General features: G+C 39.0%; 1 protein-coding gene across 4 annotated transcripts in view; it reads left to right on the top strand.

The window, feature by feature from the left end:
* Positions 1-12,531, top strand: part of furinb (furin (paired basic amino acid cleaving enzyme) b) — a 161,985-nt gene extending 149,454 nt beyond the window's left edge. For 3 of the 4 annotated variants that reach the window (XM_073942170.1, XM_073942171.1, XM_073942172.1), the window contains 3 exons: positions 3,888-4,012; positions 6,839-6,967; positions 11,464-12,531. In XM_073942170.1, the coding sequence (XP_073798271.1) occupies positions 3,888-4,012; positions 6,839-6,967; positions 11,464-12,122 (913 nt within the window). In that variant the 3' untranslated portion in view covers positions 12,123-12,531. 4 annotated transcript variants of the gene reach the window in all.
* Positions 12,532-15,087: the final 2,556 nt, after the last annotated feature.

Genomic DNA, 15,087 nt, shown 5'->3' with positions numbered 1-15,087 from the left:
TGACCCCACTTTGTTAATGCTAATTTATACTTGATATATTGTGATTTATACTTATTATAGTGCATTTGGAAAGTATTCATAGCGCTTCACTTTTTCCACATTTTTTATGTTACAGCCTTATTCCGAAATGAATTTAATTTATTTATTTCCTCAAAGTTCTACACACAATACCCCATAATGACAATGTGAAAAAAAGATTTTTTGAAATTGTTGCAAATTTATTTAAAATAAAAAACCTGAAGAATCACATGTATTGTACATCAGTATTCACAGTCTTTGCTCAATACTTTGTTGATGCACCTTTGGCAGCAATTACAGCCTTAATTCTTTTTGAATATGATGCCACAAGCTTGGCACGCCTGTCTTCCTCTTTGCAGTACCTCTCAAGCTCTATCAGGTCGGATGGAAGCGACGTTGTAGAGCCATTTTCTGATCTCTCCAGAGATGTTCAATAGGATTTAGGTCTGGGCTCTGGCTGGGCCACTCAAGGACATTCACTGACACTCCAAAGAGTTCAATTTTAGTCTCATCAGACCAGAGAAGTTAGTTTCTTGTGGTCTGAAAGTCCTTCAGATGCCTTTTGGCATTTTCCAGGTGGGGAGTGGCTTCTGTCTGGCCACTCTACCATACAGGCCTAATTGGTGGATTGCTGCACAGATGGTTGTCCTTCTGTAAGGTTCTCCTCTCTTCACAGAAGAACACTGAAGCTCAGACAGAGTGACCATCGGGTTATTGATCACCTCCCTGACAAACATCTTCCACTTACGGATGATGGAGGCTACTAAGCTCATTGGAGCTTTCAGAGCATCAGAAATTTTTCTATAACCTTCCCCAGCCTTGTGCCTCAAGACAATCCTGTCTCAGAGGTCTACAGACAATTCATTTGTCTTCATGCTTTGTTTGTGCTTTGACATGCACTTTATTATTTTTATTATTTTTAATTAATTTGCAACAATTTCAAAAAATCTTTTTTCACATTGTCATTATGGGGTATTGTGTGTAGAACTCTCTTGTGTGTAGAATAAATGAATTTAATCACTTTTGGATTAAAGGCTGTAACATATAAAATGTGGAAAAAGTGAAACGCCATGAATCCTTTCCGGATGCACTGTATTGAAGTGTCTTTGAATAAAATCATCATGCAAAGGATCAGGAATTGATCACATGAAAAGGCCGATCATCCAAAACGCAACATCATCCAAAGTTTTTGAGGCTTAAATCGCATCCCTGAATGTTGCTACGAATAGAACAAAATAAATATAAAAATATAAATAAAATGTTCACAAAGCTGTATCTTACGGTATGAAAAACATGAGTTTATGGGCATTGCATGAGAGCTGCTGTTTTAAGAGAATGAAGCAGATGATAATTGATCTTTGCAAAAAACAAAGATACAAGCACTGTTAAGAGAACGTTCCTCTTTATACTTTTTTGCATCCAAAACAAAATCAAGTTTAAATCTCTCCAGTGCGCTTCTACAGCACTTCCCGTCGGGTTTATGAATGAGCTCAGCAGATGGAGAGCAGGCAGCTGTTCAAGCACTTTCAACCACATGTGCGTCCACACTATAAAAGCAATCCAGTCCAATGCTTTTTAAGCACCACCTCTGGATGCAGTCAAAAATGGGCAAAATCAAAATGTTTTGCACCCTGTTTACACCTGTAAATGTTGTCCACTTTCGACAAAAACGCATCTTAATACCATTTGTAAACCTAATTACTTTGACAACCAAAACAACGGCAGACTGTAGGACCATATGTAAGCAGATGTGCATTCATTCATTTTCCTTCGGCTTAGTCTCTTATTTATCAGGGGTCGCCACAGCGGAATGAACCGCCAGCTATTCCAGCATATATTTTACACAGCCAATGCCCTTTCAGCCATAACCCAGTATTGGGAAACACCCATACACTCTCACAATTATACACTACGGCCAATTTACTTTATTCAATTCACCTATAGCGCATGTCTTTGGACCATACCTTCCAGCACTCCCGTTTTTCCCAGTAGTCCCCTGTACTTCAGACTCGTTTTGTCATTTTTTCTGGAAAACTTTCAGAATTTCACCCCCTTCCCCCGGTCGTATGGTGTTTGGTACAATCTATAACACCCCCGGATCGCTGACTATTCCGATGGCAGCCGGTGCCCGGTGCATTGGACGACCAGGCATCCCTTGCACCCCTTCCAGTCGCTCCGCTTCCATACTCACCCCTACCTTTTTTTCCAGCCCCTGTAAAGCCTCTGATTTGTACTAGACACACATACACCACCCAACCCCTCCTTTCAGAGAAAAATGTTTGCATGTATGCTTTGGACTCAGGAGCACCCGGAAGAAACCCACAGCAACATGGGGAGAACATGCAAACTCTACACAGAAATGCCAACTGGTCCAGTCTGGACTGGAACCAGCAACCTTCTTGCTGAGAGGCTAACCACTGAGCCACTGTTTGGTAACAAAGTCATGTTCATGAAGTCACCAAATCAGATTTCTGTAGCTCACACTGAGACAACAACTTTGAATCCTCATTTCAGGCATTTAAAACACTGTTGTTATATTAAAACACTATAATTGTGCATAAGTGAAGTTTATTCATAAACAAATTTTGAGAGGATCACGTGCTTATGATTGTTCACAGCTGTTCCAACTTTAGCTAATGACTGATTATCCTATCAGACGATCCTTAACTCACTATAAATAACCAGGGTTTAATTCCTTTCCAAACCAGACGGCATTTCTGTGCGGAGTTTGCTCGTTCTCCCCGTGGTCGCGTGGGTTTTCTCTGGGTCCTCTGGTTTCCTCCCACAGTTCAAAAACAATTAATCAAAATACATTAGCTAAACTCTGAGTACACCTTTCAGCATACATATCCGACACTTAGCTACAAGCAAGAGGGGGAGTCATCGAGATCTACCTGAGCTCAAACTCCCCTCTCGCCTTGCAACGGGAGGGAGCCCAGGGCTCGAGGATCTTATAAGCTCAGGGCTCTCTCCCGGGACAGCACGCCAAACTAGCTTTACTATCAATCATCAGCTAAGTGTGAACTCTTGAAAAAGCTTTCTGTAGAGGGGGTCAGATGTATTTTGAGGCTGATAACTTTGCAGCAGCAGTGGAAAAGGCATTTGAATGGATGTCTTTCGCCGTGTAAACGGTCATGTGGTTGAAATAGATCTGAACAGCCACAAGAGACACATCTACTCTCTGCCTACTGATTCTTAAGCCTTACGTGATGCGTGTTTGAAGCGTGCTCGCCAGACTGGATGTAATATTCACCATCTAGAATTATAAGATTGAACTGAAGCCAAAAACAAAATGTATAAAGCACAATGTTCTCCAGTCCTAATTTGACTGTTTTGGGATGTAAATTTGCCGTCGTCAGAGCAAAAACAAAAGCTGCTCCTTTTTATTTTTTTTCTAGTCTCCTTTTGCATTCACATGTACATTTGACAAGCCTATTTTGCAGTATTAGTTTGAATGATCAGACATACACCAGCCTATAGATCAGCAAGGGGTTGTAAGTGGACTAAAGAGATGGATTAGAACACCATGTGTAAAGGAGAAAATGTCTTCCTCGTCTACTTGAGATCCGATCGACCAAAACGCATCTTAACACCAGCTGTAAACAGGGCCCTAGCGTATAATCAATGCACACTTGCATGTAAAGACTCAAAATAAACTCTCAGAAAGTACACCTAATGCCCAGGAAAACACATTTATGCACTTCTCTGTCTTCACAAACACAATTCACCCCGTTATCTTTAGGAAATGTAATTATTTATGTTGTAAATACACACTCAATTAATTTGATTCCTGCAATCTTCTTTAATGTTGCCAGATAAGCACATGCTGATCTTTGTTTTTTTTTTTTTTTTGCTCTGTTTGTTTTCAGGCCACAGGATAACTCAGCCGAAGGATTCAACGACTGGGCGTTCATGACCACTCATTCCTGGGATGAGGACCCTCGTGGAGAATGGACCCTGGAGATTGAGAACGTGGCTGGACTTAATGACTACGGTACTAAAATTAGCCTTAATGAGGGTTTTTGTCTTGTTTTTCTGCACAAACGTCCTAGAAGATGCATTCACTTGCAAAAGAAAACTGCTTAAGCAGGAGATAACAGATGTATTTCCCTACTGATATTGTATTTTCATAATAAATTTATATTTGTATTCATAGGAAAATCAGATTTATACTCGGAACTAGAAACAGCTTGCCAATGAGAAATTAAAAATAAACTTTATTTCAAGAGTTCACACTTAGATATTATTTGACAACTTCTTAGTAAGTTAGCAGGTTTGGCATGCTGTCCCGGGAGAGAACCCTGAGCTCGGAGATAGTTGAGCCCAGGTCCATAGAGCATGTGAGGGGAGTACAAGATCAGGTGGTTCTCGAGAGCTCCCCTGGTACAGGAGGAAGGGAGGAGAAGGGGTGAATAGGAGGTTTCTTTGGAAAAATTAAGATAAGGGAGTAGTTCTAACTAGGCTACTTATAGTGAGTTTGGATCAATCTGATTGGCTAGCTAATAAGTGTAGATGAGTGGCCAGCTGCAGTCAATCATATCACGTGCTCCTCTCGAAATTAGTTTGTGAAACTTCACTCAAAATACAGCTTTGGGAAAAAAAAATAATAATTTTGTTTCTCTGAATTGACAATTTACAGTTTGTGTTAGGGCTGCACTATATATAATTTCAGCATTGATATTACAATGTGCGCATCGGCAGTAGTCACATCACAAGATCTGCAATGTTTAGTCTGAAAAATACTACAGAACACATCAGATTTGTAGAGTCACTACTTTTTAACCACTTTTTAACTAGTTTAACCACAATAGGGTGAATGTTTATCAAGTGTTTTTAAGGCCTTGGAATGAGCATTTCAAGAGAGTTTGGGCACAAACACCCTCCATCGGCCCTTACTTATAATGGCCTCCCAATCATCCCCATCCACTGAATTGGCTGTATCTCTGTCTCTCCACTCTACCAATAGCTGGTGTGTTGTAAGTGCACTGGCACCGTTGTCCTGTGGCAGCCGTCACATCATCCTAGTGGATGCTGCACACTGGTGGTGGTGTGGAGAGACCCCCCCTCATGATTGTAAAGCGCTTTAGGTGTATGGCCATACACAATAAATGCACTATATAAATACACATTACATTATAAAAAGTATGATGTTTGGAGGTGATTTTGGTGGAGTAACAAAGATTAATTATTATATTTAATTATTTATAAGATTTATGGAGAAAAATGTTCAAATATCTACATTTCTAAGCAAAAATATTATTATTTTATTTATCTCATTGGCAGATACTTAAGCTTGTTTTAAGGAAAAACTCCAAATTTTGACTAATTTCTTCTGAAGGCGAAAACAAAACAATATTGACCTACAAGAATTTTTAGATATTTGGACAGGAAATAAGACAAAGTAAGAAAAGTATATTTTTTTGCATTGTAATTATTCAGTTTCTGTACCTGAATATTGTTCAACTCAGAAAACCTAAAACTGTCAAATCGAGCTATTCAATTCATTTGTCTATATCGCAATATTTATCGCAAAAAAGTAAAATATCCAATATTTTGGATAAAATTTTCCAATATTCTCTAGTTTATGTGTTTATGTAAAGCATTTTTTGAGTGTCTAAAAAGTACTTATGATATTTCTACTTTTAAATAAAAATGTAATTTTGCGCTGTTTTTTTAGCAAATCGTCAAAATAACTAGACAAAAGAAAAAAAATGCTCTGAATGAGTCTTTCAATATTTTTATTTGAAATTTGCCAGAAACATGATCAGATCTTTGTTTTTTTTTACTGTTTTATAAAAAAATTATAAACATAATATACATAACATTTGCTTTAAATGTTCATATTCACAAAAAATAATAAATAAATGATAATAATAGAAAAAAATTATAATAATGACAACTTATAAAAATAATACATAAAAAATTAAATAGGGTGAAGCAGTGGTGCAGTAGGTAGTGCTGTCGCCTCACAGCAAGAAGGTCGCTGGGTCGCTGGGTCGAGCCTCAGTTAGCGTTTCTTTGCGGAGTTTGCATGTTCTCTCTGCGTTCACGTGGGTTTCCTCCGGGTGCTCCGGTTTCCCCCACAGTACAAAGACATGCGGTACAGGTGAATTGGGTAGGCTAAATTGTCTGTAGTGTATGAGTGTGTGTTAATGTGGATGTTTCCCAGAGATGGGTTGTGGCTGGAAGGGTATCCGCTGCGTAAAAACTTGCTGGATAAGTTTGCGGTTCATTCCGCTGTGGCGCCCCCGAATTAGTAAAGGGACCAGGCCGACAAGAAAATGAAAAAAATTTAATAAATAAATAAAACTCCAATATAAACACAATAACTACAACAAAGCCCCTAACAACATTTCAATGATCAAGTAAATATGTTTTAATCAATGCCCAGGTCTGTTGGAAATCAACTGGAAATCTGCAATAATTTTGTAAAAAATAAATAAATAAATAAATAATAATTATAATTTTATATATATATATATATATATATATATATATATATATATATATATATATATATATATATATATATATATATATATATACAGTTGAAGTTAGAATTATTAGCGTAAATACATTTTATTAATAAATTAGATGTCATTTAAATAAATAAATACATTTGATTCACTGGAGCATGTATTACAAAAACTAACATTACTGAAAAAGTTGACCTCTCTGATCGTCAATGTATAATGTATAACGCACTCGGGGTCTCTTCACTGCTAAACAAGACCAAAAAAGGCATTTGTTGTGCTGTGTTGGTGCCATGTGTGTGTTTGTTGGTGTTCATAGTATCTAAAGTTCATCATTTTTCCTGCAGGCGTTCTTTCTCAGTTCACTCTCATCTTATACGGCACTGGCTCTAGTGCCACAGATCCGTCCGTTTCTGACTACACCAGACCTTCAAACAACAGCTGCAAGACCTTCGACACACAGCAGATCTGCATTGGTAAGAAACACACACCATAAATCTTACAAATAAACACTCAATGACATTCATGACCAGAGGGTTTACACACACACACACACACACACACACACACACAAACACACACACACACACACACACAGAGTAATTCCCTTGGCAAAACCTCTCTGTCATATAGAAATGTCTCAGTCTGACTACTCCTTGAGCTTATGAATATTGATATATTTATGAATATTGATATATGTTTATGAGTATGAATATTGCAAAACACTCGGGAGTGACGCCTGAGAGGTTTCATTTAGATTTTAAATTTTGTTTTATTAAAGAAAGGCGAATGTTTTATATCCTCAATCTTGAATTGCACCTTGTCAACCTTCAGAGGGCGGTAAACAAGCCTTAGTTTGTTAAACGGATTTCTACACTCACCGGCCACTTTATTAGGTACACCTTTAGGTACACCACCTTTTTGCCTTCAGAACTGCCTTAATCTGCCTTGAATCCATGCTTTCATGTTGTTAATGCCAAATTCTGACCCTACCATTTCGCAACCGAAATCGAGACTCTTCAGACCAGGCAAGGTTTTATAATCTTCTATTGTACAATTTTGGTTAGCCTGTGCGAATTGTAGCTTCAGTTTCCTGTTCTTAGCTGGCAGGAGTGGTACCAGTGTAGTTTTCTGTTGCTGTAGCCCATCTGCCTCAAAGTTGGATGTGTTGTGCATTCAAAGATGCTCTTTTGCATACCTCAGTTGTAGCGAGTGGTTATTTGAGTGACTGTTGCCTTTCTATCAGCTCGAACAAGCTTCTATCAGCTTGTAACAGAGGTCTGGCCATTCTCCTCCGACCTCTGACATCAACATGGCATTTGCACCCACAGAACTGCTGCTCACTAGATATTTTCTTTTTCTGAGCATTCTCTGTACATCCTAGAGATGGTTGTGTGTGAATATCCCAGTAGATCATCAGTTTCTAAAATACTCAGACCAGCTCATCAGGCACCAACAACCATGCCACGTTCAAAATCACCTTTCTTCTCCATTCTGATGCTTGGTTTGAACTGCAGCAGATCATTTCGACCATGTCTACATGCCTAAATGCATCAAGTTAATGCCATGCGATTGTCTGATTAGAAACTTGCGTTAATGAGCAGTTGGACAGGTGTACATAATAAAGTGGCCGGTGAATGTAAATTTATTATTTGAAGTTGCTGGGTTAAACTTGATGATTGATTTCTCCATTATGGCCCCATATTGTTCGGGCAGTACTTGAAGGTTCTCAAGGACAAGGCGTTTTCACTTTTGCTGCATGTACGACTGATTTTTACTAGAGGAATAATTTGTCCCATTTGGAGCAGAAATGAGAGCACAACATGAAATGACCTTATTAACCTTAATAAATGTACCTGGACTTGTTCCAGTAGCATTCTCTTATGCAAATGGGAGCCTAAGTGCTTAGCTCATGTATTGGAAGTGCACAGAACTTTGTCTTGTTGACAACAAACTAATGAAGGATGCGATGATAAATACCTTCAGATGTCTATAGCATTGTTTTTAAGCAGGTATCGAGCAATGAAGATCTTGACAATTTAACTACTTGCAATTTCCAAGCTTGACAGCAGTTGAGCTGAACAAGAAAACACTTCAGAAGCAGACAAGTCGTGCTAATGCCTGATATTTGTGTGACATTAAATTCACTAGAAACATTTGCCATCATGCATTTGTTTTTGATTGTTGTGTGTTATTCTTTTGTAAAAACAAATGTTGTACATTATGGTCAACACAACAGAAATTAACAGTAAACAATACATTTCAACTTAATATTGTTTACATTACTATTAGTACTATAGAACGCTAAAAACAGTATGCGAGTGGAGTAGTATGTTCGAATTAATAGAATTCTAAAATCAGTATGTGAGAAGTAGCCTGATGAACTACTACTACCAGCGAGATCTTGAAGTGCGCATCCGATGCACGCTACGCTATCCCATGCGATGCATGGGGGGTGAATTCATGAATGAAAGTGAATCGACGCAACTGATGCACCAATGGTCAAGGGATGATGACAAAATGGCGGATGTAGCATGTCCGAGTTCCATTCATACTACTTACATTCATACTGTATAGAACGTACTTTTCTAACAGCCGCGTCGTAGCTTTAAATTCAAATGCAGTACCTACTGAGCAGTAGGTGATTTCGGACACAGTCATAGTCTTTAGTGTTAAACAACACTTTTTTTTAAACAACATTTTTAAATATTTGATTTTATATTTATAGTATTATATTACACAAAACGTTTATTAATGTTTATAAACAGTACTAGTTAACAGTACTATTATTAAACGGTAGTAAAATATTGTAATTCTTTAGCAATGCACTCATAATGAACATCTTGAACTTTGTTTATTGAGTTTTTCCAATTAAACACAAAGTACAGATGAATCTAAATAGATCTTTCATCCCCACACATACTGTCCTGTACATACCCCAAACCTCCAACCCGTAGTGCCAAAAATAAACCATGAATAAAATTAAACTGGAAAACATAGAAGTCAGGTTCTAAGCATTTTGTCCTGTTCTATCCAAGTATGAAATGAAGCTGCACTGGTATTTGACAAACTAATCTTGCCGCTTTTTCAAATGAAACGCAATTTTTTCCAGTGGCATATAAGATGACGACTCTTTAATCCACATGGAAGTAGAAGGTGGTTTAGAATCCTTCCATCTCGTCGGCGCCAGTGGTGTAGTGGTTAGTGCGTCGACACATGCACTCTGGTGCTCGCGGTAACCCGGGTTCAATTCCGCCTCGCGGTCCTATGCCGATCCTTCCCTTCTCTCTGCTCCCCATGCTTTCCTGTCAATACTCTCTACTGTCCTATCAAAAATAAAGTTGAAAACTCCGAAAAAATAATTATTAAAAAAAAAAAAAAGAATCCTTCCATCTCAAAGTTTTACGTTTTATAGCTGCTAGTAGGGCTAGTCTGACAAATGCAACTTATTATGCTTAATGAAACGTTATCTACAGTATGACAACAAACAAACTGATTATTTTTCCCCCATGGTTTGTCTACACTGCGAAAACATTTCAGTCTATGAATTATGCAAGTTCTGCCAAAAAATTATCGTAGAATCACTGAAGCAGCATAAATTAACATCTAAGGTTCACAACCTTATTGTAAAGTTTTTTCCAAAGTGGTCATTTCTATATTCATCTTCATCACAACAAGCTATGAACACAGCTTAATTTAATATATATATATATATATATATATATATATATATATATATATATATATATATATATATATATATATATATATATATTTCCAAACTAAATTGCATTTTTAAATATATTAAAAACCCTAAATATTAAAATGTAGAACTTCGCAATTTTACTGTTTACTTTATTACTGTAAATTTTACTATATATTTTTGATCGAGCAAATTCAGCCTTCAAGCTTTCTCTGACACAACCATTGCTACAAGAATGAGGAAAACTAATGTCGTAGCCAACTCTGTTTCTCTCAGAAGTATCACTTTACAGTGCTTTCAAAGTTTTTTGGTGATATTTGTCTTCAAAATGGCTGTAATTTCCAGCGATACGTGAAAAAAGTACTTTTACCATCAAACAATGCCTTGCAACTAATTTAGAGATGATTAACAAAATTGTCATCATTTTTGTGAGATCTTTAATCATGATAAATTATGCATGACTATTATTGGAATGTCCAGCCAATTCCATGCATGTTCAATAAAAAAAAAGGTCAGAAAAGGTTTTTTTTTCTTCAATGTCAAAAATGTTTGTAATTTATTAGACACAAATGAATAATTCGAGCACAGAGCTCTGGGTTATGTTACCCCAATGCAATACAATAATTACATTGAGGAGGTTCGCAACTAACTTACATTTCCCTGACTTCAGCATATATGCACAACGGATATTAACAGGTGGAGTTTTGGTGTAACCTCACTTATCAGTCATTCTGCAGTCCTTTGGCTCATGTACCCAAACATACTTCCTCTTTCTGCACCCCTTCTCTGCATACCAGAACTGAACAGTTAAGTGACCTTCAATATGTTTCACAACTTCTACAAGCATCATGCTCCTTGTGATATGTCTAGACTTCTTATTAGACAGAAGTCTAAAGCAAAGCCCCCCCCCGCACTATTTTTATTCTTATTCTGCTATTTCCCTCCTGTCAGCAGTTTCTTCTAAGAAGTATGCAACACAGTAAGAAAGAAGAAGTATGTATGGTTAATATATAGTATCATACAAAAGAAAAAGATTGATTAATCTGTTGTTAGTCTATTTTTTTCTAATAAAAAAATAAAGACACAAAAGTAATAAAAAATAAATTCCTTTTTCCTCGCACTATGCAGTTATTTGTCTAATTTTGCATACAACACCTGTGGAATGGCTGATCTTTCGAAAGCTGAATGTGTTTCACATGCTGTTTTTACTTCTTTCCACTATCATAACAACATCTAATATTACACCCTCTCCCGATCTCTGTTTTGCAGAATGCAGCACGGGTTTCTCTCTTTTCCTGCAAGGCTGTGTGAAGTCCTGTCCTCCGGGCTTCATCTCTGGGCTGCAGGTGCTCAACTTGTCGTTGGACAACTGGGTGGAGCACTCGACTGTACAGGCGTGCCTGCCCTGCCACCCGGCCTGCCTGACGTGCTCCGGCTCCGGAGAGAACGAGTGTCTGTCCTGCCCACCACACAGTCACTTAGTGGCCACTTCTTGCTTGCACCAGAACCAGGTGCAGAGAAAATCCCCCAGCATTCCCGTGATCCAGCACGAGGCGGATTCCAGCTCGGAGGAATCATTGCGTGATCCCGGGCTTTCCTCCAGATTGCCGGCGCTGGTGGCGGTGCTCAGCTGTGCCTTCATCCTGGCCACTTTTGCAGCCGTTTTTGTGCTGCTTCAGCTGCACTCCGGTGCAGCCAGCGCCCCCTTCTGTCGGAGGACCAAACTGCCAGTGATCGACACAGGCCGAGGGGGGATTCGAGTGGGTTTTGGGTTTGGACTCAACCGGGGGAAAGTGTCGTATCGGGGGATTCCCACTGTGTGGGGGGATGAGGATGCGGCGGGAGGGATGAACTCTGAGTCGGACAGCGAAGAGCTGGAATTTCACAGCGAAAAAACTGCTTTTATACGAACTCAGAGTGTTCTTTAACGCCCCCTGTGGGCCTTTTTTAACATCTGTCTTCCTCATGCCAGGATACAGAACTAGTCTGCACTATTCAGACTGTGTGTGTGTGTGAGAAATGTGTATATGAGAGATAATGGTGCAGTTGACGTGTTTGACCCGAATGCGATTAAACCCAAGACATCTCCACTGCGCTGAACGATTCCCGTTATTTTCACTTTTATTTGTCTTAGTGGTCTGGCTCCAATGCCCTGAGATTTGAACCACTAAACAGGATCAATAACACCAGTGGGTGTGTGTGTGTGTGTGTGTTTTGTTGTGCGTGTACAGGGTTTGAGCAATCCCGAATGTTGACTTTGTAACAAACACAAAAAAAGGGCTGTCATTTGTTCCAGTCAACTTTTTATTAAAGGTTGCGACTGTTTTATGCACAAAACTTCTGGCGCTTCACTCATTACATCATTCATCATTTGTGTGATACGTTCTTGACACTAAAGTCTGCTTTCTCTGCTAGTCAAAGGCAGCTCCGGGACATTTCCACCGATTCGATCAGGGATGATTTAACTGTGCATAATTTCTGTTGCAACGGAAATGTTGCAACAGCGTCGGGAAAGTGAACCATAACTGCATGGAATTAGATAACACGCAAACCTCTGCCTGCTCAGAGCCTCCGGCACGGATTCAGAACAGTGGGAATCGCATACAAACAAATGATCGAAATGCTGAACACAGCTCCATGCGCACAGATCCGATCTGTCAGTCATTCAAGATCCAGCACTGTCTTTTAGGCTGATTTGAAGAGCTCGCCATCAAAGATACCCTCGGGTGTCTATTTAAACGGTTTATTTTGCACCTTTTCAGCAAGCTAATTAGCATGTGTCTTCTCAAACAGTGACTTCTCGGTGTTTGAACCAAAAGAAACCTTGTCCCAGAGGTTATTTTATTGATTTCCACATTGGATTTGGACTTGTCTGCACTAACACAAAGGAGCCTCGAAGGGGAAATGTGTCATATGTTTCCCAAAAGGTCAATGTCAGCCCTGAGACATGAATGCAGCTCCTATTTGTGGAGCCTCTAGTTGGCTTCTTTCATAATCATGACATTTGAGTGCTGCAGAGATACAATTGCTGTACAAAACCTGTGAGTCAACTGATTCAAACAGCTAGAGCACCGCCTATGTAGGCAGCTACCTTCTGAGGAAACGTACTAACTAGAGGAGAATGTCATGAATGATGGATTTGGAGAGCTCTTCATAGGCAGCGTCAAAGGAAAGTCAAATCATAATTTATTCAAGTAAAGTTGACTATTTCATGCTGCCAAGCTAATGATGCAACACTGCGATAAAGAGAAAGCCACTCTCACACTTACACACACACACAAATACAATAGTTTCCAAAAATACTGGTTATAATCAGTGTTGGCGGAAGTTGCTTTGGAAAGTAGTGCATTACAATATTGAGATACTCCCCCAAAAAAGTAACTAATTGGGCTACTTGTTTACTTTTTTTTTAGAAAGTAATGAGTTACTTTTCAGTTACTTTTGCATGACTTTTCCAAACCTGCCGGAGGTTTGATCTCGTTCAGAACTTGCAGGTGTTTTTTGTTTTTAATCGAGAAGATCTGCATTTAACAACCTACACCTTCATTTCTTTTTTTTTTTAATGTAGGATAAAACTGTACTTCAAGAGTTCACACTTAGCTGATGATTGATTATAAGCAAGTTTGGCATGCTGTCCTGGGAGAGAGCCCTGGGCTCCCTCCCGTTTGGAGGGCGAGAGGGGAGCCTTGAGCTCAGGTAGATCTCGACAATTCCCCCTTGATAAAAACTGATGACTAAAAATGTAATGCTATGAAAAGATATGCTGCATGGTGAGAGATTAACTGTAGTGCAAAATTTAGATTTATCAATTAACTTGTTGTGCATGTTTTTGGAATGTGGGAGGAAACCGGAGGACCCGGGGAAAACCCACGCAAGCACGGGACGAACATGCAAACTACACACAGAAACGACCACCGGCCTGTTAAAGGACTAGAACCGGTGACGTTCTTGCTGTGAGGCGACAGTGCTAATCACTGGGCCACCGTGCTGCCCTATGGAGGTAGGGGTGGAAGGGGGGATTCTTCAAATCGAAGTTGACTGTAGTGAAAAAGCCCTGGCTCTTTATAGTGGGTTAGGAATGGCCTGATTGGTGGATCATGCATTCTAATGCAGAACCAGCCGTGTTCAATCGTAATCACGTGCTCCTCTCGAAATTAGTTTATGAATAAACTTCACTTTGAGAACTTTCTGTCACAAAAACCAACCGCAGTATACAAAAACTATAAATACTGGAATAGTTAGTGGTTCATCCCACTGTGGCGCCTTCTGAAATAGCGACTAAGCTGGATAAAAATGAATAATGAATTATCAAAGACCACAGCAATAAAAAAAAAAGAAAAAGAAAAGTCTTCTTTAATGTACTACTGAATAATAAAGTCATCTAAATGTTAGATGGCCTGCGGGAGAGTAAACCAACACTAGATTTTCATTTCTGGGTAAACCACCCCCTTTTAAATGCTGTCTATTAGATGTTAAAACAGCACACGATGAGTCATTCCATCAGATCTTTCGGCACCGCATTAAAGCGTTTGCCAGTCCTGTCATTTGCGCAGTTATTAAATTAATAACAAACATCTGTTGCGTTCATGTTTATTGAACGATATTTAAAAGTACTTGAACATCTGATGGAATGTTTGCTTTTTTATTGATGCCAATTTGCCGTCATTCACATTGAGACCCACACATATTCGATCAGTGTAAATTAACAACATGAACGTTATGCACTTCTCGACATGACTCCTGCAGTGGGCGGTCATCAATATTTCATGCGTTCTTCATAGGACGGCCTAAGCATAACATATTTCCATGACGGCACAGGAAGAAGGGGGAAAAAAAAGTTTTTCTTTCCAGCTCCCTGAAGAGGGAGGAGAGATCTAGTTTATGGAAATGGCA

The sequence above is a fragment of the Danio rerio genome, chromosome 25, assembly GCF_049306965.1.
Source record: "Danio rerio strain Tuebingen ecotype United States chromosome 25, GRCz12tu, whole genome shotgun sequence".
Classification (NCBI taxonomy): Eukaryota; Metazoa; Chordata; class Actinopteri; order Cypriniformes; family Danionidae; genus Danio; species Danio rerio.
Note: the sequence above shows the minus strand (reverse complement) of the source record. Positions and strands in the feature narration are given on the sequence as shown.